Source organism: Muntiacus reevesi, chromosome 20 (assembly GCF_963930625.1).
Source record: "Muntiacus reevesi chromosome 20, mMunRee1.1, whole genome shotgun sequence".
NCBI classification, from domain to species: Eukaryota; Metazoa; Chordata; class Mammalia; order Artiodactyla; family Cervidae; genus Muntiacus; species Muntiacus reevesi.
The window spans coordinates 43,335,254-43,361,995 of record NC_089268.1 but is presented as its reverse complement, the minus strand read 5'-3'; the positions used below and the strand labels follow the sequence as shown (position 1 = coordinate 43,361,995).

Genomic DNA, 26,742 nt, shown 5'->3' with positions numbered 1-26,742 from the left:
CATTTAAAATGTGCCATTCAAAAAAAATAATAATAATAAAATAAAATGTGCCATTCAGTGGTTCTTAGTACTTTCACCGAGCTGCACAACTGTCACCAAAATTGGTTTTTATTTTGTCTTTGCTTTTCCAACTTAATTTAGAAAAACAAATCCAGGTCTCAGTGCCCTTGTGCCCCCTGTCCCCCACCCCCAGCATCTGAATTTTTTTTTTCAAAATTGGATTTTAGAATATTTTCATCAGTCCAGAAAGAAAGCCTGTAGAATTAGCTCTCACACTTCATCTCCCCCCATCCTCAGCCAGCAGCCCTCAGCAACAATCTACTTTCTGTCTTTATGGATTTGCCTATTCTTGTGAGGTTGTGTATATGTGTGTACAATACATACATATTATTTACAAAATTTGACATATATAATTACATATATACAATTTTTTTTAAATGCACAAGAGATTGGGTTGAAAGCATAGTGTGACCTGTAAGGGTACCAATTCTTCCTCCCTCCTTTTTGAGATCTAAAATCTTGCTTGGCTTGAGAAGAGGAGGATACCCTCAGTTTCCAAGCAAGAAGCGTTTTATACAAATAAAACAGAACTCAGATGATATGTGAATGGTCCCAAAGGGCCTGAGTCAGGATCTGGGGAGCCCAGTTTTCTGGGAAACTTTTGAAAAGAGGCTGAAATTTGTTTTATTTTCTCATGTAGTGGTTGATGTCGTTAAGAATGAAATATCCTAGTTAATGATCGTGTCACAGAAAGAAGGGTGCTGAACTAAGCAGGAAGGAATTACCATAGGCCTAAATGTCAGATGAAGCTAAGGCTTGGACAGTGGGCTCCATGCCAACACCAATTCTTTGGTAGAAAGACCTCCAAAGAGAAGTACAAACAGTCACAATTACCCTGGGATTTATATGAAGGGCTGGTGTAGTATAACACTTATTTCCTCTAGGTTATCTATATTCCTCTAATATCTACTGCAATCTCTATACCAGTCATTCAAAGGATGATGTTCATTTGCTGGGATATGGCATGGTCTGTCGGTGCTCTGGGGTGGTTGCTAGGGAACATACTAAGGGGAATTTACTTGTTTGGGTGGTGGTGTAACTAATATGCCTAGTAATTACTAGCAAGTGATTCCAGTTATTGCACATGGACTGCATTATGTTTTCCAGGAATGTATGGTTTTACGGTTTACAGACTGTGTTCATGTGTCTGGCCTCACTTGATCCTCACCAAGTGCTCTCTGCTGGCTGGGGTCTCTATTCCCTGGAGTCGGGTGGCTTCGGGTTGAATCTGGAGTCACCGCTTAGTAGCTGGGTGCTCTCAGACAAGTTTTTTCCACTCTCTCTTTCTTGATTCCCTCAATATAAAACAGAGATCATTACAATATTTACTTCTTAGGGATGCGATGAAGATAAATGGCAACCCACTCCAGTATTCTTGCCTGGAGAATCTCATGGACAGAGGAGCCTGGTGGGCTACAGTCAATAGGGTCGCAAAGCGTTGGATATGACTGAAGTGACTGGGCATGCCAAGGTTTTAGAACTGTGCCTCTAGGACAGTAAACGAATGCCCGATTATTATTCCCATTATCATTCTTGTTGTTGATGCTATTATTTTAGAAATGTGGGACTGAGGATCGGCAATGTTAGGTGGCTTCCCCAGAGCAAAGTAAGGCTGGCGAGGCTGGAGGCTGAAACTGGGGCTCCTGACTCATCCTACTCATGGTTGTGAAATGATCTGCCTGTAAAAACTGGTGTGTAGCGACCAGACCAAGATATTGTGCTGCCCTGACTAATCATGGTTTTATTCATTGGAAGGAAGACGTTAGTAGACTTTTGTCTGTCTCTTTTTCCCTTAGAGTTTTCTTAAGCTTTGTGGACCTGCAGCTGCTTTGCTTCTCCCACTTGCTGGTGTTCATAGCCAAGTCAAGGCATTCACGTAAATATTTATGCAGAAAACCGAGAACTCAGTCCATGCTTGGTTCAACAGTCACTTTTTTTTTTGTTCCATGAGCCCTGACCTTGTGATTTCATTGCATACACGTGTCAGTAGACTTTCTGCAAGTACACCCATCCTGGGTCGCAAGAAGGAATTAGATACACCAATAATTTGCAGTATTTCACAAAGAACATGTTGTTCCGTAGAGAGCAAGATGCCTTCCAGGTCCCCCCATCCTGAACTAGCCTGAGGGCTGTTGTCTCAGTCATCCCTTCCTGACCTTGAATTATACCAAATGTAGACTTATTTTTCACACTTCCTATTGACCACTCGAATTTCAGATCAAGCTAGTCCTATGGCTGTCTTTACTGTGTAGCCTGTATTTTATTAAATTTTCATGAACATTGTAAACAACATTATTGCATGTCAATCCAACAACCATTTCCAAACTCCTTCTTCCTTGCCCACTTCCTACCAGAGGGGCTGGAAAGCTAAACATTCCCTTGGTAACTTGTCTTGCTACAGATGGCCATGTGACCTAGTCCTGGGCTATGAGACATAAGGGAATTTCTATGGGAGGGGTGGAAAAATCTTTCTCCCTGATTAAAAGGTGGGAGACTTTTTATGAGAAGAACCCTTTTATGCATCTCTTTTTGTCTTGGATGCTCCTGTGTGAGGATGTGATGTCTGGAGTTGTGGCAGTCATGTTGTGATCCAGCAATCCCATGACCGAAGTTGAAAGCTAATGTACAGAGACCCTGATGCTGGGAAAGAATGAAGGCAGGAGGAGAAAGGGACGGCAGAGGGTGAGATGGTTGGATGTCATCACCGACTCTATGGACATGAGTTTGAGCAAGCTCCGGGAGTTGGTGACAGACAGGGAAGCCTGGCATGCTGCATTCCATGGGGTCACAAATAATCAGACATGACTGAGTGACTGAACTAAACTGTACAGAGGAAGGTAAGAGTGGAAAGATGAAGGGTTAAACTGCCAACCAGTCCTGAGGATCACCTATTTCTAGACTTGAGTAGTAAAAGTCATGAGGTATAAATCACTGTTAGTTTTATGCTACTTACAGTTGAAAGCATCCAACTGATACAAATGTGAAAAAAAAACCCCAACAATTCTAAGTGCTCTCTTAGATCACTGAATATTTTGATTCCCCCAAGCTTCCATCTTTTCCCCACAAAGTTTTACCACTGTTTTCACAAGTAGCAGTTCTTGAGGTCTGAGCTAGACACTGCCTGATACAACACTTCTGGTTCATGCAGGCCATAAACTAGTGTAAAAGATAAAGAGAACTAGTGAAAAATCTCTCTGTGCCAGGTAGACACTAGCTTTCATGCTGAGGGACAAGAGGCTGCTAAGGAGCAGTTTTTCTCCTAGGGGGATGGGTGTTGAGGAGTCAGAGATGGTCGAAGAGAAAAGTTTTTAAAAATGCCTTCCCTGAGAGATGGTAAGTGCAGAAACACCACGCTGACCCGAAGCTGTTGAGTGCAGCTCTTGGGCTTTATATTAAGCTGACTTGAAACTTCAGAATCATGAACAATAGGTCAGGGTTTACTGAAACACAGATTGTGTGCAAAAAGAAAGAAAAAATAAACTGAAAGGAATAGTTAGGACCTTGTAAAATGTGAGCATGTATCAACTTCTAACCCCCTGAGTGTTGGCCTAAAAATAGTTCTCCATGTACCTGTGAAGTGCAAAAGAGTGGAAGTTCACTGCTCCGTATTTAAAACTTAGAGATGCCTGAGCTCAGACCCTGTGGCTGACAGTGGCCACCACGACCCCTCGCTGGGGTCCTAGCCTGGTCCTCCGTGGAAATGCAGAACTGGAGTAGAAACACGGCTGCCAGCACAACCAACAGTGAGACTGCTGGGAACGCCAGGGGTTTAGAGTCCGGAGACAATGCTGGTTTTAGAAAATGCCATTCTTTAAAACAATTTTCTTAAAAGAAATCAAAGAGCCGTGGTAAAAGGCAGGTTTTTAGTTAGTCTACAGGCCACAGATGTGGAAGGGGGACTGAGGTGAGAAGGCAGACGGAAGACGGACGTCTGGAACTTCAACAGCACGGTTTTCACAGGCAGGCTGCGTTTGTGGGTCATTTAGGGGCTTTGAGACACCGAGAGCACCCCCCACCGAACCTAGTCAGTTCTTGGCGACTCCCTAACTGGAGGAAAAGGTTTCTGGTTGGAGAAAATGAAAGGGGCCCAAAATTAGTTTCCAGGCGCTCTCTCAGTTATCCACTTCCTCAAGCCATTCCTCTGCTTCCCTCTCGAGCAGGCGTCTGTCACACAGAAGCTAAGCCTGAGCAGGTGACTCAGAAGAGCCCCACCGTTCAGAGGGCGCATTTGCGTGGAACAGGTGCGTCCTGGGGAAGGAGCCTGGAGAACCCTCTCAGGACCCCTCCTCTGGTTGCTCCTTCAGCCACTTGCTTCGGTCCCTTCCTTCCAGGCCCTTTCACGGTGGAACTCTCTCATGCTAAGTCGCAGGGCGTGTGCTGGCAGCTCCACCACCGTGAGGCTGGTCTGAGGGAACTACCCACCCTGTTAAGAAGTGGAAGTGTGAGGTGCCGGGAGGCGAGTTCCCATGGTATCTCCGTCTCGCTTTTCCTGAATTTTGATCATGTAGGCCAAGGAAAGCAAACTCTTTGCTCAAGCTCATCTGATTCAGATTTCTATCACTTGTAACTTGATCTTCCAGCTCTTGTAGAAACTTGCATATAAACCACATTTGCCCTCAAACAAGGAGTTAAAACACTTCACCACAAGCATGCTAATAGGAGAGTCTTTTGAATAAAAATTTATTTTTTAAATCAAATAACCAATTTCAAATATATCCTGTAAGCAAATTCAAATATGTTTAGGTTTTAGATTTTTAAAATAATACATCATTATCATATACAACTGGAAGGAAAAACAGTAGAAACAGTGTGGGCAGAAGTTGTTCCACTTTTTCATATTCAATGTGAACAAACAGAGCAGCATTCTAATCACATAAAATTAAATATCTTATTTTCGATCATAAGACTATTAGGGCCCCTCTATTATACAGTAAAATGCAACCGAACATTTGCTTAAGTAATGAAAGGGTTAAGAAACCATTTGGGTTATAATGAGAGGAACATAAGTTATAAATCTGCAGGAAGGTTGGTATTTTCCAAATGAAACCCTGATAAAAGGCTAAACAGGCTCAAACATTTTCTATAAAAAATAAATCACTCCTGATTAACATGTTTTTGCTTCAGTGTCAGAAAAGTCACAACACATGTGACGAACGTATGCTAAGAGCCAGTTTTCTAGACGTGAGTTCCAGAGTGCCGTCTATACGCCATTTGTCCAGGAATGAGGCCAAAATTCTCAGAACACGGCGTATCGGGGGGAGAGGTCCCTGCCAATGCTGACACAGCTGGTTAGCAGGAGAGCTGCAGAGGAGCCTGGGACGGAAGGAAGAGCTCGTCACTCTGCGGCAGCAGAGACACAGGCCCAGGCCGGGCCACTGACACTGCGGCTCAGGAGTCTGGTTTTCAGAGAGCTCAGGGCAAGATGGCTGGTTCAAGCCTTTCTTCCTGAACCGGAGACTTCTCGACTGAGGTACTTGACATCCGTAAGCGGAAAGACAAAGACCTTCAGATGTAGTTTTGTTAGCTACCGAGCTGGAAAGTCCTTAGTGGAGGGCTGAGACCAGCAAGGAAGTCAGGATTCACGTTTCCTCTAAAGAACCACACACACAAACAGGCTGGCATATGGAAGGGAATAGGAGAGGAGTCGGGCTGGAGTTTAAGCTCTTCTAGAAAAATAAAAAGCAGGGGAGTGGAGAGAAGGTATGGAGGAACCTTCCGAGCGGTTTGTGCATGAACAGGAAATAAGGACCCAGGCCACTTGGCTTTCAGGGTCAGGACCTGGCTATGGCCAATTCCCCCATGTGCTAGACGCAGGGAGTTTCCTCAGGCATCTTCTCCCTTCCGAGTGCTAATGCCGAATCTCCTCCAAGCCAGGTGAGCTCAGGAGCTGTCACACGGCAGCCAGCCCCAGCTGCTTACAGGCTCACAGATGTCCGGGAGAGAGCCAGGAAGGGTATGCTTGTATTTCTGGCTCCTGTGCTTTCAAATAGAATATATTTGACTAAACAGAGAACACAGTCCCGAACTCTCCGGGTCTCCATCTACGCCCGCAGTCCAAGCCACCAGAGGAGAGTTCGTTGTTCCCGAGGCCGGGGAGGTGCGGGCTGGCACTTCGGAGGACTCCACTGCAGCCAGTGATGGCCTGGACCAAGTGATGGGCGGGTGCGGCCCACCCTCACTAGGAGGAATGTCACATGGAATGCTTTTGGTAGAGGACAGAAAGTCATCCAGCTGAATGTTATTTAAAAAATATTTAATCAGAATATAAGGTCACTTTGCGAATACGTTAGTATTCGCTTTGAAACAGAACCGCGGACAGTGCTGTTTCCTTTGGTCGGAGCACGTGTCCTCCATCCTCCTTCTGGCTCTCCCTAACCAAAGTTATGCTGCAAAGGTGGGCTTAACGGGAGGTCACTTACCTCACTCTTTAATACTGGGGGCAATTGTTAAATGAACAGTATTTCCTGGAGAACCTTCTCTGAAAGGGAAAGAATATATTGATGAAGTATCTTTTGAGGCAGTTAAGACAACTTTGAATCTAGTTGAAAAAAAGATTATTTTTCACTTTGAAACTGACACCATGAATGCCAAAGTGCTTGATTTTCATACTTATCTGGAGTTCAGAATCTTTAAGCTACACAAATGTTCTCAAACAAGGCGATGACTTACAAAGTTTAGAAATGGCATCCGAAGGACAGAAGACAACTTAGTCACCACTGTGGATGGAAGAGTGATGATGGGTACTTTATTCTACCCGTGTGATCCGAAGTCTCTACGTGCTTTTTCCACTGAACCAGGTATGCACAGATATGCACATGCACATGTGAGAAGGACAGAAGGAGACATCTGATGTCACCATTTCTGGATGCTTATTCTCTTTATGTGCAGGTCATTCAAGTAAGACGAGAACGTGAATTTCCAGCCCCCCCCCTTGTATCTAGTAATCTGTTTTAAATGCAGAGGTAAGGTCGCTATGAGAATCTCTTTACCAACCAAAGAAATCGACTCACATTAGGCTGATACCTGGGAGGACAGTTCTCTAATTTTCAAAGCCTATGACCTGAGCTTGTAATGGGCAAAGGCATCTTCATTAAAGATATTTCTGAGCAGTACATACACTATCTAACTATCTCAGTATTGCTACAGACATTATACCGTGTGCTTCCCTTGTATCGTGTAAAAAGTTGAAGGCCGTTAGGGTGACGATCACACATACTGAAGCTGACTTCCATGCTGAGAGGGAGCGTGTTTTCTAGGGAGACAATGTCATCCCTGGAGCATTATGATAGCTCTTAAATCAGGAGGGAGAGGAGGAGGGGCTGAGTGAGGGGGCAGGAGGCAGAGGAAGTGGGCACAGCAGCAGGCTGAGACCGTCTCCATCCTAATCCTAATACTTCATTAGACAACAAGATTTTCCAGCTGGAAGGCACATAAACAATAAGTGGAATAATAACCAAGATAATGCAAACCAAAAGAAAACAATCTCTCTCTGGCGTCAAGGACAGTGTAGCGTGAGGCTACGGACTGACTGACTTGAAACACAACCTCTAACACAGGGACCGGCTGAGGTCAGGATCTGGGTCAGCAGGTGAAGAAGATGTGATGCTCTTGGTTTGGTTATCTTGATTCTTCAGCACTTAGTAAATCTCCTGTGCCTTTATATGGAGACCCCAAATCCTTGATGAGACAGAAGATTTAAAATTGTAGAGTTATACACATATTTATTGTTGCTATGTCTTGCAAGTTAGACTGAGTTCACTGGTCCAGGGGAGTGGAGTCCTCCTTGCTTTTTCCACCACTCAAGAGTTATAAAGTTAACTAAATAGAAGAGATGAAAGAAGCAGTTACGAAATTTCTCACTTCTTTGCCTTGGTTATATGTTCATCATTTGCATAATATAAATAATGTGCATTAAATTTAAAAAATCAGCATTATAATTAGAAATGAGAAAAAAAAAGTACAGCAAGAATCTGGTATTCTTAAGGCAGAACAATAGAATGCTCTTTAAATAGACACTTTATTATATCCACAGGCGATAAAATCCCAGAGCTACTGTTAGGCACGTAAATACAGATCCTGGAAGAAAAAAAACAATTGTGCACAGTATTAGTTCTATTAAAAGTTACTTGCAGGAACATCATTTTACTAAAAAAAAAAACAGGCGTTTATCCTCCAAGAAAGTAAAACCAAACCCAAGAAACCTGGCTTTCTCACTGATATGCCACACTCCACAAAACACCTTCCTATTAAAAAACCCCTCATCTGATATCATCATCTCCAAAGTACAAATGCGTTCAATATCCAAGGAAATTTCTCAATAAATGTAAAGAATCCCAAGAATTCTGTGGTCACAAAGTAAATGCACATGTACCACAGAGGGACACACCCTTTAACTTCGTGAGCAAAATTCTACTTATAAATATTACTCTACTTCAATATATTGATCCAAAATGTTAAATTTGAGTTAAAATAATGGTTAAGTAATTTTTTTTTTATATGTGAATCTCTCCCTCTTTTGGCTCAAAAATTGTGAAAGCAAAAGAACTCCTTATAAGAAGTGTCACCCACTGAAGCACAAAGATCACAACTCAACTGTGTATAAAATATTCCATTTTGAATGTCACTGAAAATAATTCCCAATAACTACAGTCTGATGATAGCATCTCATCAAATTTAAGATGCCATGAGTAGTAGTAAATAAAGTCATGTGCTTTACAAGGAAAGAAAAAAAAAAATGACATTAATAGTATGATACTTTATCTATTGGAAACTATAAGATGCCTTCTAATTTCAGAAATATTAAAGCATGAAAAAAATATGCTAGAATCAATGAAATGCAGTATCTGTCTGTGACTTAATTTATACATTTATCTTGGCAATTCCCTAGTGGTCCAGTGGTCAGGACTCTGCATTTCCACCGCAAGGCACATGGGCTCGATCCCTGGTCAGGGAACTAAGATCGTGCATGGCTCGGCCAAAAAACTTTACAATTTTATTTATTTTACTTCCAGTTCATTTTAACTATCTAAATGTAAGATGGCTTACCTGCTAAATATTTAATGTTATCAAGCTTGTGCGACTCAAGCATGGTTTTAAGGCCAGCAACCTCGGTGTCTATCTTCCTGTCTGTCTGCGTGACGGCCCGATCCTGCTGGGCGTGCTTTTAAAACAAAGAGATTCACAGCATTAAACCATACTGGATTTGTTCCCTCTGCTGACAGCCCCTGAGTCCCTTCCCGACAGGGTGCAGTCAAGGTGCACGCATGGTCAGATTAAGGAGACCTGGGCTCTGGTCCTGAGTCTACTAGCTTCACGCTATACTGTGTTAGCCAGGCCCTTACCTATCTCTAGGCCTGTTTCCTTCAGTTTGAAACAAAGATAAAAATTAACATTGGCCCTGTCTTCACAAAGGCTGTTTAGAGAATCAAGTGCGATTACTGATGGAAGGAACCTTTTATAAATTATAGGCAGCTTCGCAAGTTTAGGGAGTTGGTGTGTTCTCAATAGCAATGAATCTCAGTAAAAGGTATACAAAACATGCTTTAAAAAATGAATGGAATCTTAGCTAGGTAATCTAAAGGCAACAGTGCTTGCTGGACACTATTTCTAGTCACATTTTTACAAAGTTTTCTTCTTTTATAATTCGAATACCACGTGTTTTATTATGAGGCTTGGCTATACCAAGGGCCTATATGAGTTCTTTCCCAAATATAATAGTTAAACCAGATACAGAGTTAACACCCAAAGGGTAGTGAGTTTGGCTGACGTTATAAAGGGTTTATAACATTTCATTAATGTGAATGTGTAAAAGCATAGGAAATACTTCACTAAAAATCCCAGGGCAAGTAAGTAGTCCCCTGTGGTGAAAAGTTCAGGTAATGAATAAGTAAATAAATGCATGGAGGAGTAAAATATTTCAGAGGATGAGTTTAGTATTCTCTCACGGAAGTCTCTTCCAGGTTCCAGAGGTCCCAGGTAACAAGGACGGAAAAGAAGTTATGCATGCCATAAATTAAAAATATAGTAAAAAAAACACCCAACTCCATTCCTTATTTATTCTTCAATTAAAATAACTAAGTCCTTTGTTAAGTACCAAAAAAATCCTGTGATACTCCACTTCTGGGTATGTATACCCAAAAGAATTAAAAACAGGGACTCCAACAGATATCCACTTGCCCACAGTTAAGAGCACTATTCACAACGGCCATAATGATAATCAAAATGTAGTATGTCCATAAGGGAGTATTATTTAGCTTTAAAAAGGAAGGGGATTCTGACATACGCTACAACATGGATGGACCCTGAGGATATTAAGCTAAGCAAGATAAGCCAGTTACAAAAGGACAAATACTGCATGATTCCACTTACATGAGGGACCGAGAGCGGTCAAATTCATAGAGGCAGAAAATAGAATGATGGTAGCCAGCGGGAGGAAGAAGGAGCTAGTGCGTTTAATGGGCAGAGTTTCAGTTCTGCTAGGTGAAAAGTGAATCTTTCCTTACCAGTGACACCATTTCTGTTTTTACTTCCAGCAGCTTCCTTTCGTTTAACGAATACTGAAACAAACATGTAACACAGGTCAGATTCTGATTTGTCCCTTTATTTATTCCTCTCCTCCTCCTCTGGTATCTTAAATATTCTGGTCTCAGGACTTCCAAGAATATGTACCATGAGTAGTCACCCCTAGGATAAAGCAGCCTCCCTGCCTTCTCCTTCTGATCTTTTTTAAAATCATATTTATATTTACACATTGCTTCAACATCTAGATTCCCTTTTGTCATCTTCTACCTCTCTCTCTGCTGGTTTTCTTTTCATCTCTTTGCTGTGATGTCTCTAAGTCCCTCACACTATTGTAACAGCATTTCCTGGGACCAATTTAGATGGATGCTGAGTCATAGGCTTTTCAGCTTTGGGAGGCTTGAAAAAAGTAGGGTAACAATTCAGTTTAGGAGCTATCCCATCTTAACTACAAACAAAATTGGCACTATTTGAAGCTTATACAAAAGAGAAAAGATATAAAGTTGGGAAAAAATAATTTCAAGGATTATTATTCTGTGACATAGATGCTGCCTTCTGATTATAAAACACTATGTAAATACAGAGATTCAAGAAATACAGTAAACCATCACATGTTGGTTTTAACTGAAAAAACCAAAATACAAATCCATGTGGGCATTGTCACAATCCAATGTTACTAAGGGAATTGACTAGCTCTACTCAGAATTAAAATGATATCTTGCCTTTTTTGCTATTAATGACTGTGCAATTCTATCAACACTGAGACCAAAATCCGGCATGTTTCCTTAGGGGTAGGCATCTGGAGTTGCCTAAGCAAATAAAAATTAGTAACTGAAGTGAAGAATTTAAAAAATCCTCAATAAATTAACACTGTTGTTATAGGGGGAAAATTAATACTTTTGAAGTCTCTAGAAACTTTCTAGCTATAAATGTCCCCCTATGACTGCCAGGGAGATAGAGTATAAAAACAGCATTGCTTAGGAGTTAAAAAAAAACCAACCACCCAAACCCCAAACCAAGAACTACTTGCAGGACCAAAGAATGCTCATCTCCAGGGTTTCAGAGAGAGCTATGCACCAGATTACCACCAGAGGGCAGGGTGGAATGGGATTTTCTGCATCCCTTAAAATTCCAGCCTTCGCTAATACTGACTCAGCCACAAGAGAAAAGACTAAACCTGGGCGCTGCCATGATTGTAAAAGTAGCATCTATCTGGACCCACCTCCCTCTACCCCAAAGCAGTTTATAGGCTATTCTGCAGAAACTGGCTCTAAGTATCACCCCAGTCAACGCTGCTGGAACAGTACTCTAAGTGCATTAAACAAAAGAAGGAGAGGGTTGGTGCATCTTCCTCGGTGCATGTTAAACCCATGCTATACTGCTGTCCTGCACTTCAGAGTAATCTGAATTTAGGATTACCAAAAAGGACTTCTCAGCTAGGTTAATAAGTCACATAAATTCACTATTTTAATCCATGCTCACAGCCTGCATCTCCCAATCTCTGAGATCTAGTTCTTCCTGACTTTGTTGCTACAGGCATCTTCCCACATCAAGTGGATTCAGAGTTCCTGCTAAGCCTGTATATAACCTTTAAGGGCAAAGGTAACCAAAGGAGTTTTTCGTCATCTAGAAACTAGTCATATGCCAGTGATCATTATATATTTTAGCGATGCTAAGTGATTTCTTCTTCATGGTTAAAAGTTTTTCAAGACTAGAAAGGCAGGTAACATTGGCATAATAATTATTTTGTACATCATATGGGGGGGCTTCCCTGGTAGCTCAGTGGTAAAGAACCTGCCAGCCAATGCAGGAGATGCAGGTTCGATCCCTGGGTTGGGAAGATCCCCTAGAGAAGAAAATGGCAACCTGCTTGCCTGGGAATTCCCATAGACAGAGGAGCATGGCGGGCTACAGTCCCTGGGGTTGCAAAATAGTCAGACATGACTTAGTGAGTAAACAACAACAAATATATATCACATATATATATATATATATATATCCCTTCTGCTTATTTACAACTCATATTTTGTGGTATCTTTTTGGTAATGAAAGTTTTACTTTTCAATTACTTTTCCTAATAGAAAATTTCAATTTAGCATAACTTAAAGAATCACTTAGAATTTGCATTTCAAAACAATGCAAAAAAGTTCATTAAGATTTCTCTATTAAAAAATCATGGAAATATTTTTTAAACCTTCAATTTTTAATGTAGAATTTAACATTATTTAATATTTACAATTTAATATGATTCAAATCAGATAATCAACGTAACTTCTGCAAAATCAGGACCAATGGAGATTTAAGTTAATAGCAAAGCTTAATTTATTCATGTCTAAGTGATAAACAGTTTAGTATCTCTGAAACAAACAAGATTCAAACTTGACTTGACCAAGATTTTAATTTTAAAGTTACTTTTAAAAGTCCTAATCCAAAATACAGTTGAAATAAAGAAACACCATGTCTAACAATCACATACAGGTAAATATTTAACAGTACTTATGAATTGTAAATAATCTTAGATTTGACCAAATGTTCTGTCTTGCAAAGAAATTAATTCACATTCTATTTTTAAATAAAGAAACATACCAGTTCTTTCACTCTGCTCTTTTCTAGATTGAAGTCTAATTTGGTATCTGTTCGGACTTTGATCACTTCATCCTAGTAGGAGGGCAAACATCAAGGACAGAAAGAAATCCAAAGTGAGAGATCCAAAGCGGGTGCGGATGTGAGCCTGGGTTCACTGCTCCACTGGAGGGGTCGAGGGTAGGGGCCGGGGTGTGCAAAGAAATGGAGCTGGAGACGAGGCAGGTCAAGAGACTGGTTAAGCCATGTCTGCGGGGACTTCCTGGTTATTTATACAGATAATCCCCTTTCATGTTTAAGTCAGGTCACAGTGGGTTACTGTTGCTTTTTACATCAAGATTCCCAAATCAATCGCCTTGTGGAATTTATGAGTCAAGCTGTTCTCTGGACAACTTTGGAGAGCAGAGATGGACTCAAGTGAAATATCAGATTCTGGTTCAAATAAAGCTTTCTGACACTCATCAAAACCTTTTTCTCATTTAACACTAATGTCTTTTCCACTTAAAAAATCAAGCAGCTGGCATTAGTCAGCATTTTAAAATCACATGTAATTTTTTTTAAGATAGTCTCTCTTAAGAGAATGTAAGGATTCCATGTGGCTGTTTTAGAAAAATTTTATTTAAAAATGACTTCATTCCTTCTGGATCACAATTTTCTTAATGGACTTGGTTATAGACATCAGTAACTTATTCTTTGGCTATGTTCTTGGTTAAATCTTCTAGTATGTACTTTTGAGACACATCACACAAACATTTAACGCAGAAGTAATTTTTAGGAACACATAAATATTTTGGACATTTATTACTGAATTTATGTAACTATAAACGAGCAAGCAAACAGGAATGAGGCTCTTACCATTACTTGCTGTTTTAACCGAAGGAGCTCAAGTTTTATTTTCTAAAAAAAAAACATTAAAAAGAAGTCAGTCAAGGATATGGTTGCAAGGTTAGAAGAAAAACATAAAACTTGGTAATAAACAAATATTACAACATGTGTTTATGAGCAAGTTCTTCAAGTTCTTTCCTCAATTCAATGTGAATTTAGCCACGTTTAGAACACAACCGCAACGGATCAGTCTCAGAGGCAGAAATGATCATTGGTCATGCCAGGATGGTACTATAGATATGGCGTGTCTTGAGGGGTTTCAATTCATGTTGAAGGCCACATACAATTAGTAACACAACTGTCTTCAACGGTCTCATTTCCCTCCAGAGATGCTTTAGTACCTCTTTCAAGTTTCCTTTTAACTAATTCTGCCCTCAAATAAATGACTTCAAGACAGTTTCAAACTTTATCTTTTTTTTTCTAGCAAAAGGAATCTTTTGCTAGATGGGTTCTTATAAAATCAAGAGTAACAGGTGATAAATGAACTTCCTTCATGGGACTCTAAATAGAACTGAAAACAAAAGATGCGAAGACAGCACCTATTTAAACACTGATCTCATATGCTCACACTTTAAGTAAGACATGAAGAGACATTTTACAGCTGCACTTATTCATAATAACCCTAAACTGGAAACAACTCTAGTATGCATCACAGTAGAATAAGGCAGCATGTTCCTATAATACCATGAACGATGAAAGACAGTGATCTATTGCTGCAAGACACATTGTGATTCCATTGATAGAGTTCTGGAAGAGCAAAACCAGTTAACGGCCATGTAAGCTGGGAGATCGGTTCTGGCTGTGGGAGGAGTGACCAGACGCTGGAGACAGCAGGTCTTGGGGTGTCGGTCAAGGACTGCCTCTTCATCTGACTGACAGTCCATACTGAAAATTCACTGAGGTGTACACTTCTTTGTACACTTTTGTGTATGCACATTATATCTCCATATCCTAATAGAAAAGCAGTTGATAAATATGAGTGGCTCTTTAGTTTTACCTCATTTTCTGATCTGAGGGCTGAAAATTCACTCTTCTCCAAAATAATCATATCTTTCTTCACGTTAGCGATCTGAGACATTACTTGCTGAAGAGTGATCTCCTGGGAAAAGAAAAATGAAATATATAACCTCGTCTGGCCTAGGAAGTCCTCCTACCTCCTACCATCTCAACCTGGGATCATCTTAATGAGAAACCAGGACATGGGCACACAGAAAGAGGTTCAGCAAGGTCCTCCTCTGTCTCGAAATGAGAAAAGAGTAAGAACTCAAGGCCAGTATCAGCATCAGACGAATCAGTTAAGAGTGGCAGTCAGAGGACCACCAGCTGTAATTCCGACCACGTCTCCATTTATTAAAGCATTTTGTTGTTCAGTCGCTCAGTTGTGTCTGATTCTTTGTGACCCCACGGACTGCAGCATGCCAGGCTTCCCATCTCCCGGAGTTTACTCAAACTCATGTCCACTGCATAGTTGACTAGTAGAATTAGTTTTCAAACTTAATGATTCTATAGAAGTTGAAAAAATAGCTCTGAATAAATATATCTTATGCCACGCCAGCCATTTGCCTCTTGTCTAAATGCGGGGACCTCCCTGGCGGCCCGCTAGCTCGGTCTGCTCCAGAGCCCCAGCAGGGCACCTGCTGCATCTTGGTGACCATATCTTTGTAGACGATATCCATGTTGGCCTCCATGATCTTGATCAAGGCAGATACAACGACTTCCGCTTGCTGAGTAGTAAACCCTAGGCAAACACACAGAGACAATTACTCAGGAGACCGTAGTTGTCAGAATTAATGAAAAAAAAAATCCTTCATAGAAAGGGAGAAAATACAAAGTTACAGATGCAGGTGAATGTATGAATTCAGAAGCAGCTGGAAGTTTAGCATGGCAAGAGGGTGGAGCCTCGTCACAGGCTGTGATGTGTCTGTCCCTCGGGACAAGTAGGACACATGAGTGTATACACGTGCTTCGTCACGTAAAATGAGGGGTGGGGCGGACTGAGCCCTGAAATCCCTCCTTGGGGTCAAAAACCATGTTTTCCGGGAACGTCTAACGACAGGAGACACCTGCTGTGCAAGGTCAAGTGAAGAGATGCAATACTCAAAAATACAGACATTATACAAGCTACGGCTTTTGTAATCTATGAAAGAGTCTAGGTAGCTGTTATTTTCTTCTGTGCTGTCTTCATTTTCTACAATGGAGATGACGTCTTTAATTTTAAATTAGTAAATTAGTATATATTAGTAAAAAATAATTACATTAAATAGAGGAAGTGTGTTTATTTTATTTCTAGCACAAATCGGTCAAGTCAGTGGCTATATAATAATAATTCAGCTGTTAATTTATTTAATGTTAAAAGACAAAATCAGTTCTTACATTTTTTCCTCCAGTCTTCCTCAGTCACTAGTGAGGAAAGCCCAAATTGGAAAGAATATATTCTTTTATATTCAATAAATGATGCTGAACTGAAGTACATGAAGATTCAACTTAGCACTGCCACTGTTTTTAATAACTTTACGCACTAACATATTTCACATTGAAAATTCTAATTAAAATGCTTAATTTTAAATGCTTAAGATGCGTAAGTATCTGGTATATAATTCTTTCTATTAAATACTTTCATCTATAAGAACTTCAGAAGAATGTACTGATTCTTACAGTTCATGGCATATTTGTCTGGATAAAGTTATACTTGATTCAATCTGGATGAGATTAAGCATGAGACTATACGGAAAAAGAACAAAGAAACAAATTCAAAGAAGACAAAAAGACCTCCAAAAACCTATTCTTTTCACTTTATTCAAAATCTTTTTATTTTCAATGTGTGGGTCATGAACAGCTAGCAAAAAACATCACTCAAATGTTAACGGTTTAGCTCTGGCACTGGGATTCAGGGTAGTTTTTCTTGGTTCTTTTCTGTTTTCCTAATTTTAAAAAAATCAACAAGTCTTTTGCAATTTTTAAAATTTATTAATAAGAGTTCATAATTAAACATAATTAGGCTTGGGGATTATAAAGAAAAAAAGAGAAACCAAAGTGAACTTACACTGGTAAGAAAAGAGATAAACTTTACAGCCTTATAATTTAGAACTACCTACAGGAGGAGAAAGGATAAGAATAAGGAGAAGTTAAGCCTGACAATTTCTGGGATACCAGATGCAAATGAATTCTTTGTATTAATAGTAAAGAGAGGTGGGAGAAAATCAGGGCCAGTGAGATTATGGACAGAGGAAGTTCTGTGAATCAGGAGACATAACTCCAGAGGGGAAAAAAAAGGATAAACGACAGAACATTCCCCAAGGGATCCTTCCTGATCTTACCCTAACCCAGCCATCATCCAAGTGAGCACTTTCACATCCTACACCCAGTGGGGTCCTTACATCACTTGTTTTGAAATAGGCAAATACTCACGGGCCAGGGTTTTATATCAAGAAAAATAGGAAGTACATATGTTGAAACATTCAACATCAAGTTGTCAAAAGTAAATAAATGGATTCTGAAAGGTAGGAAGAGAAACAAACCCCACCTTTCATGGGAGAAAGGATTTGGGTCCACTGCAGCTACCCGGCCATAGTCACGCTTAACAAAATGAATGACATTCTCTTAATATCATCAGACATCTAGTCCATGTAGAGATGCCCCTATTATCTCTGGAATGTCTTTTTTACAGTTGGTTACTTCAAATACAAGAACAAAAGATCCATGAAAAAGAAAAAAGTAATGAAAAAGTAAAGTGAAAAGACTTCTGCTTATCAAGATAATTTTAGATGCCCCTCTTACTTCTACTTTTCTTTTAAAATTCTGAGAAGAAAGAAGTCGTGGTGGAAAAGGCTGACTGTTTCAAGTTTGAGAAGAAAAAGCTGTAAAAATGATCACAGAGCATGTTGACAGTTTTCCCAACGTGCATTCAAGGCCATTACTTCACACTCACAAGGGCTCTCTGGAATCCTTAGTACACCCCTGCTCCAAAGGTGGGTGGCTGGGAACTGAGAAGGGAGAAAGACTGTGAGGCCACGCAGCTGGAAGTTGGCAGAGCCTGAACCCAGAGCTGCTAACTAACCCATGGACGCACAGAAGGACCCACCCCATCACCGTGCTCTGGGCAGGTAAAGAACATCAACACAGGGCAGCTTTTCAGATATGAAGACGCACAACTGGATGGATGACCATACAATAGCACAGACTGATTTATTTCAAAGGCATAAGCTATGGAATCTGAGATTCTGAATTTGAGAGTCTATGTGTTCACGGTATAAAGAATTATCAATATAATACGTATTCAATTTACACTGTGCATTTGTCTAGACAAGATTAAATATGAGACTGCTCCCTATATACTAAGTGTACTTTCAATAGCTGCAGTACATGTCGAAGTAATCTTTTACATTAGTTGGTTCAACAGCACGAAGAGAAAATGTCAGTCTGAATATTTTTTTAAAACCACAGTAAGCTGAAATGATCAATAACTGCTGCTAGCAACATTTTAATTTCACGACCAATTTTAGAGCACACGAGATGCATGGGAATAAAACTGTCCCTTCTGGCCTTAGACAGCTGTCCTAGAAGTTATTCCTGAGTTTTGCTGGCTTGTGTAGAATTTTTAACCTGTAATACTATACTTCCGGAGTGATGTTATAAACATACACTTCACTTGGACAAACAGAAGATGTAGGAGAAAAGTCTCAGTTGTACTGATGAAGCAAAAATGCCCTTAAACAGCAAAAAAACAAGGACTTAAAAAAATGGGAGACTGATCCAAAGGCGACCTTATAGACTTCAAAGTCAAAGAGAAATATGAGAAATTAGGTAAGATCATGAGGAAGCCGTAAGGTAGTGTTTCTCGATGGCACCGAGTGACTGGCAGAGGATTACCATTCTCCTCCAGCACACACACTAAGGCATGGGTGTCAAAGTAGCGCTTCCTGTTCCCGGAAGAGGTGAACTCTCTCCTTCTGCTGTCCAGCTGCAGGCTCCCAGCGCAGAGGCTCAGCTCTAGAAAGCAAAGGACACTGTGGTTCAAAACGGGACCTGATGGTAAACAAGAGCAGCTCAGCATCAGGAAAAAGCAAAAAACAAGGCATACCTCAAAAGCCTGTTTTTTAAATTAACAACGGCTTTATTGAGACACACCTCACATGCATGCGACTCACCCATTTCCAATGCATACTTCAGTTGCTTTCAGTATATTTACAAAGCTGTACAACGGACCCACAACTAACTTTAGAATACTTTCATCAATCCCCAAGAAATCCTAGACCCTCTAGCTACCCTCTCTAATTCCCCTACTCCGTGCCCCCCGCCCCACTACACACCTCGGCAATCCCTTAATCTATTTTCTGTCTCTATGCATTTGCCCACTCTGGACATCTCATTTGAACAGAATCATTAGGTATATGATATCTTGTGGCTGGTTTCTTTCACAAAGAGTGGTATTTTCAAGGTTCACCCCACCATGTTCTATGTCAGTATCTTATTTCCTTTTATTGCCGAATAATATTTCATTGTACAGATATACCAGTTTTTTTTTTTTAAACATAGTCACCAGTTGAAGGACTAACTGTATGAAGGTTCTAATTTCTCCACATCCTCAACATTGTTATTATCTGTCTTTTTTTAAGATAATTATCCTAGTGGGTGTCAAGTGGTATCTCTGCAGTTTTGATTTGCATTTCCCCGACAATTAATGATGCTGAACATCTTTTCATGGCCATCTGTCTATCTTTGGAGAAATATAATTTCAGACCCCTTTGCCTATTTTTTAAAAACTGGGCTATCTTTTCATTACTGAGAGGTTTTTTTTTTTTTTTTAATAATATATCTTAAGATACATATTCCTTATCAAATGTATAATTTGCAAATATTCTCATTCTGTGGATTGGCTTTTACTTCCTTGATGGTGCCTTTTGAAGCATAAAAAATTTTCATTTTAAGTAAGTCCAATTTATCTTTTTCTGTTGGTCCTTTTGCTTTTGGTGTCACATCTAAGAAGCCACTGGCTGATGTGAGCACAGAGATTTACATCTGTTTTCTAAGGGTTTTGCAGTTGTGGCGCTCACATTGAGGTCTTTGATCCATTTAAGAGTTTTTGTATATGGTGTGAGATGGGGGTTCAACTTCATCCTTTCACATGTGGATGTCCAGTTGTCTCAGCGCTATTTTCTCCCTTAAATTGTCTTGTGACTCTCATCAAAGATTCAACCGATTTTAAGTGGGTGGGTTTATCTGTGGATTCTCCAGTCTATTTCATTGATCTATATGTCTGTCCATCTGCTAGTGCCCCATTTTCTTGATTACTTGTAGCTCTGTAATAAGCTTTGACACCAGGAAGTGAGTTCTCTTTGTTCTTTTTCAAGATTGCCTTGGCTATTTTGAGCCCATTGTATTTCCATGAATTTTAGGATTATATTGTATCAATTTCTGCAAAGAAGCTACTTGGAACTGTGATAGAGACTGTGTCAAATCTGTAGGTCAATTTGGGGAAGTAATGCCATCTTAAAAATATTAAAGTCTTCCAACCATGAACATGGGATGCCTATTTATTTAGATCTTTAATTCCTTTAATAATGTTATATAGAAATTTCAGAATATAACTTTTGTTGTTGTTAAATTTAAGGATGTTATTCTTTTTGATGCTGTTACGGAAATTGTTCTTTAGATTTTTCAGACTGTTTACTGCTAGTAAATAAAAATGCGACTGAGTTTTGCTTTTGTACAATTTGTATGTTGATCTTGTATCCTGCAATCTTGCTAAATTTATGTATCAGCTGTGAAAGTATTTTAATGAATTCCTTAGAGTTTTCCACGTACAAGGTCATGTCATCTGTGAATAGTGATAATTTACTTCTTTTACAATCTGGGTCCCTTTTCACTTTCTTGCTTAACTGCCCTGGCTAGAACGTCTGATACAGTGTTCAATCGAATAGCGAGAGCAGATATCCTTGTTCCTGACTTTGGGGGGAGCACAATCTGTCTTTCACCATTAAGTATGAAGTTCACTACGGGTGTTTCGGATGCGCTTAATCAGGTGAGGCAGATTCCTTCTGACCCAAATTTGTCACATGTTCTTTAACACGAACGGATTATGGATTTCATCAGATTCTTCGTCTTTCCCCATGATCACATGGTTTCTCTCCTTTACACGGTGAATGCGGGGCACTGCATGAGTTGATTTTCTTATGATTACGTGAACCTGCTGTTCTTGAGACGGAAGCCCACTTGGTCATGGTGTTGACTCCCTCTTACGTATCGCTGGATTTGGTTTGCTAGTATTTTCGTAACAGATATTTGTCTGTAGTTTTCTTTCCTTGACTTTGCAAAAGTCTACCTTTGGGGAGACATGTTCTAACAATTCATATATTACCTGTTGTATGAATCTCTGTGTGTTTAACCACAGATCCAACCTGTTTTGCAAATTTGTTTCAAGATGCTCATTTGTTTTTTTAAATTTTTTTGGCCACTCCTCATGATATGTGATATCCTAGTTCCCTGACCAGGGATTGAACCTGCAGCCTCTCTACTTGAAGTGTGGAGTCCTAACCACTGGATAGCCCAGGAAGTCCCTCCAGGTGCTCATTTGAAGGAGGTAGCATAGTAATAGTTTTCTGGCCTTTGTATTCCACAAGCTACAAAAACAGTTTTAAAAAGACATGGAACAACTGCAAAATGAACTTGTAATTTTTGTCAAGAAACGCCATTTAAATGTAATAGTTTCTTCTTCTTACAAGCATACTAAAATTGACAGCAAAAGAAAAAGATGGACAATATAAAATAAAAATCTTTCATTTAAATGTAATAAACATAGCTATATAAAAAACAGTCCATCCTAAAGGAAATCAGTTTTGAATATTCATTGGAAGGACTGATGCTGAAGCTGAAACTCCAATACTTTGGCCACCTGATTCGAAGAATTGACTCACTGAAAAGACCCTGATGCTGGGAATGATTGAAGGCAGGAGGAGAAGGGGATGACAGAGGATGACAGAGGTTGGATGGCATCAACCGGCTTGATGGACATGAGTTTGAGTAAGCTCTAGGAGTTGGTGATGGACAGAGAAGCCTGGCGTGCTGCAGTCCGTGGGGTCGCAAGGAGTCAGACACGACTGAGTGACTGAACTGAATATGAAAACCTTACTACATCTTTGTTCTGACTTTTCTAAGATGCCAGGTGTTGTAGAAGAGTGAGAGAAGACAGAATAATCATCTACTAATTCAGAGTTCAACGGTTTTCTCAGTGGCTCTCCTAAACATACTTCAGCTGATCAACTCTTATTCTCTACCCCTAAACAGTCAAAGGAAATTCCAAGTAATCAAAAACGTGACATGGACAGGACCCTACCGATCTGATGCTTTTCGTAAGAGGGCAGCAGTGGTTCCCAAGTTACTGGAGAGAGTTGGGTGGCTGCAGTCACAGTCCGTACCAAGATAAGGACCAGGGAACCAATAATCATTTGTCCCAAGCACTGTTTGCAGACCAACAAAACATAAAATGCAGCAACTGCTGTATGTACGTGTGTGTCAAACAGTAAAAACAAAACAAACAAAAAAACTTGAGAGTTGCTGAGATTCAAAGAAGCACTCGCCTACAGTATGAGGCCCTCGGCAAGGCACACAAAGCTCATTCTAATTTAGCCCACTCCCCTTTCAGCTTTTGTTCTGGCCACCTAAGCTAGTCTGATTCCTGCACTCTCCGACTCTATACTCCATCCTTAAGCTTGGCTTGTCCCCCTTTCTCAACTGGTAAATTTTAAGCATCCCTTTTACCTCTCTTCATCTAATCTGACAATGTGCTAAGCACCCATTATGTTCTGGGCGGGGCATTATGCTACCCTGTAAGGTTCTCTCTGCTAACTGCCCCCAGGTAAGGGAGCAGCCTGTATTCCTTCCTTATCTGTGTTCTCAGCCCAGGACAGACAACCCCATCATAGCACTTACTACATTTATTTTCATGTCTGTATATCATTCCAAGCTCCCCAAGAGTGTCCAGTCAGTTATTTTTGTATCACTAGCATTTAGCAGAGGTCCTGGTACATTGCAGGCTAGAAATAACTTAACAAAAAATCCAACTGTATGAATTTTAAGATCCAGATCTGTCTACAAAGAAAGTTTGAGATGAACTAAACTCCTACTGTTTTCCCTTTTCACATAAGTGAGGTCACTTAAATCTGGCACCTCTTTTTTCATCCTTTAGTTCCAGCTCTGGGCAAAAACTGGCCTCTATGAAAAAAGACCCCGACACAGAACAGCCCTAGCTGGATGGCAGGTGAATGAATGGATGCACCTCTTACAGGGCTCTTTACAGCTCCCCCCCACCCCACCCCATTTCAGAACCGTGTAGGACTGTTCCATGGGTTAGACAGCTTGAAAATATTTGTGACTAGAACTGGCTTGTGAAAAGTGATACAATTATTCTAGTCCCAAATTCCTTTTTCCTAATAACAGTAATCATTCATGTAATTTAAAACAATACTGAAGCTTATTTTAAATAAATATTATCGGCTGAAAAATGGAGACAGCCTAGTCACGTGCCACTTGACCCTCCAACCCCAGCTGATGGGAGGTGAAGTCTATCTTGCCTCCATCACAGGGCAGGGCCTAGGGACACAGCAGTACTCTGGCACCAGAAGCAGCTCTGGGCCACCATTCCTTGTTTATTGTGACAACAAATTGAGGTCCGAGAACTATGAATTCCCAGAATTAATAACCAGGAAACAAGGAAACTGAGCTATGATATGTAATTCTCCTTTGGGGACCTTCAGCACATCAGAGGATATTGAAACACATACACAAAAGAAGCCCAAAGTTAGCCCTGGACAGAGGAAGAAAGCAAGCACAAAGCTCCTATTCACAAACCATCCTTAGGTCTAAGGAGCTCTACGGAGAATCCCGGACACCAAACAGACCGCTAGGCTGAAGACCAAGAAACAAAATTCTCATTAGCTGCTGGGATCATGAGACGAAAAGAAATCACAAGTTACTAGCTTGTCAAAAAAAGGGCAACAAAAGGCAAAGTACAGAAATAAAGACGATTCCTGCAGCCACTGACCGCTGACCACTCATTTCCCAGTCTCCTACATACTCGCCCTTCACGCTTTGCCCTACTAACCAGTTTCTTGCCCAGCCAAAGATATTCTTAAATTTCAGAAGCAACCAACACTTACCCAGCATTTCTGTTGAGGAAAACATTTTTTAAATAGCCATCAGTGTGGTTATGGAGAGCCACTGATGTATATGTATAGATTCCCCAAAGTTAAGACTTTTGCTAATTAATAATGATTACCCCAAATGATTTTTTTTTTAATCAGCAGTTTTCAATCTAGTACACTGAGTCTGCTTAGACTTTCCTCAACTCAAGCAGAGCAGTGATTGATCTCAGGTTCTCAAAGTATTTAATCAAATGCTAACTCCTCAATGAAGCTTATACCGAGGACTCCATTTAAATTAGTAACTGGAGGACCACTCCACTTCCCAACATTTACCCCCCTATATATTTTCCGATAGCATTAATCAGATGTTACTATATATATAATTATATATAAAATATATGTGAAAGTGAAAGTGAAGCCGCTCAGTCGTGTCCGACTCTTTGCAACCCCAAGGACTGTAGCCTACCAGGCTCCTCGGTCCATGGGACTTTCCAGGCATGAACACTGGAGTGGGTTGCCATTTCCTTCTCCAGAGGAATCTTCCCGACCCAGGGATCGAACCCGGGTCTCCCAAATTGTAGGCAGACTCTTTACTGTCTGAGCTAACGTTATTATATTATATACCTATAATCTCCTTTGCTAGAATTAAGCTCCGCGAAGGAAAAGAGCTTGCTGACCGATACACCCTGAGTACCTAGGAAAATGCCAGGCAGAGTAGTGAACCCAAACGAGGGTCTAAAATTAAGCTGCGAGGCAATCCCTTAGTCTCCCATCGTTTCGCGCCTCCCATCGCAAGCCTGCTACACGCCGTGCGTGCACCGGACCCGGGAGGTCTGCAGAGTTACGCACCCTCTTCCCGCAGCCATCAGTCTCTGCCTGCGCCGGACACTGGGCGCCCGCCTCCCGGAGGGTACGGACCTTCCCGTCTGGGAAAGCCCAGGCTAGCCCCGCGGCCCAGACGGCGGGACCGGACAGTCCCCAGGCCAGGGAGGAGCCCGGCGACCTCGGCCGGCCCGCCCAGCTCCCGCCGCCCCGGCCCGGCCCTCACCTCTCCTGGAGGACGCCAGGGCGGCCACCCGGCCGAGGCACCGGGGGAGCGCGCCCGCCGCACCCGCGAGGCTCGGGGCCAGGCCCGGCTGGCTTCTCCACACGCCGCCGCGCACGGTCGGGTGTCCCGGGGGTGCCGGAGGCCCGGCGCGCGGGCGCTCCCAGTCCGCCGGCGGCCGGCGCGGGGCCGCTGCCGCCCGGCGCGGGCAGGGCACCAGAAGGAGGAGGAGCAGCGGGGAGGCACGTGCCGCGCCGCCGCGGGACGCCTGGACGCCGGGGCGCAGCGCCCCCGGACCGCCGGGGAGCGCGGGCAGGAGGCGGCGCGCGGGGATTCCGCGGCCGCCCGGGCCTCCTGCGCGGCCGGCGGCCAGGAGGAGCAGAAGCCGTCGGCGGCCGGATGGGCGCTTCCGCCTCTCGGCTGCGACGGAGCCGCAGTCCATCCCCAACTCGGTTACTGGCCCGGGAGCGCGCTCATGCCGGTCACGCGCGGCCCCCGCCCGACACCTACAGCAGAAGCGAGCACAGGCGGCGGCGCCGAGCCCGCCCTTTCCTGCCGGCCCGCGGAGGGCGGCCCACGCCTCGGGGCCCACGCCTGGGGCGCTGCTGGGCGGAGAGGCGGGGCTCGGGGGGGGGTGGGGCCCGCGCCGGGGGGCGGGGCTGGGCGGGGAGGCGGAGCTCTGGGCGTGCCGGGGGCGGGGCTGGCCGGAGAGTCGTGGCTACGGGCGCGCTGGGGGCGGGGCTGGGTGGGTAGGCGGGGCTCCAGGCCCGCGCCGGGGGCGGGGCAGAGCAGGGGCGGGGCTCCGGGCGCGCGTTGGGGGCGGGGGCGGCCTCGTCTACTGGAGCCAGCACCCGAAGAGAGGCGAGTCTTCAGATCTGTTCAGTCGCTCAGTCGTGTCCGACTCTTTGCGACCCCATGGACTGCAGCACGCCAGGCCTCCCCGTCCATCACCAGCTCCCGGAGTTTACTCAAACTCATGCCCATTGAGTCGGTGATGCCATCCAACCGTCTCATCCTCTGTCGTCCCCTTCTCCTGCCTTCCAATCATTGCCAGCATCGGGGTCGTTTCCAATGAGTCGGTTCTTCGCATCAGGTGGCCAAAGTGTAGGAGTTTCAGCTTCAACACCAGTCCTTCCAATGAATATTCAGGACTGATTTCCTTTAGGATGGGCTGGTTGGATCTCCTTGCTGTCCAAGGGACTCTCTAGAGCTTTCTCCAGCACCACAGTTCAGAGCCTGGTACAGATCAAACCCGCATCCTGCTTCCTGACGGCGACCGGTGACCAGGAGGAGGTGGTCGTGGGCCTTCACAGAGCTGGAATGAGCGCGGAGCAGCCACGATTTGCGTATTTATTACACTGATGTCCTTATAAAGGCATTAATTATCCTGGGGCCCTTTAGAATCCCGTGGAAAGTCCACCGAGCTGCCCTGGGTTTTCCTGACTTTCCCGGTCCGAAGTCCCTCAGAGTGTAGCCGCCGGAGTGCATTTTAAAGATTATTAACAGGGGCGA

General features: G+C 42.4%; 1 protein-coding gene across 4 annotated transcripts; it reads right to left on the bottom strand.

Annotated features, from left to right (window-relative positions):
* Positions 1-4,934: 4,934 nt before the first annotated feature.
* Positions 4,935-25,820, bottom strand: MCUR1 (mitochondrial calcium uniporter regulator 1). 4 transcript variants are annotated; one of them, XR_010660014.1, is made up of 10 exons: positions 25,234-25,817; positions 18,916-19,035; positions 15,681-15,784; positions 15,044-15,145; positions 14,017-14,058; positions 13,165-13,236; positions 10,563-10,616; positions 9,106-9,220; positions 6,480-7,878; positions 4,935-5,373 (listed from the first exon to the last, which is right to left on the bottom strand). XR_010660014.1 is itself a non-coding variant. In XM_065912297.1 (9 exons), the coding sequence occupies exons 1-9, from the start codon at positions 25,670-25,672 to the stop codon at positions 7,805-7,807; spliced, it is 1,122 nt and encodes a 373-aa protein (XP_065768369.1). In that variant the 5' UTR covers positions 25,673-25,817; the 3' UTR covers positions 4,935-7,804. The 4 variants fall into 4 exon arrangements, 3 of the variants coding, with proteins under 3 accessions (XP_065768369.1, XP_065768370.1, XP_065768371.1); XM_065912297.1 differs by having other exon boundaries at positions 4,935-7,878; XM_065912298.1 differs by having other exon boundaries at positions 4,935-8,136; positions 25,234-25,813.
* Positions 25,821-26,742: the final 922 nt, after the last annotated feature.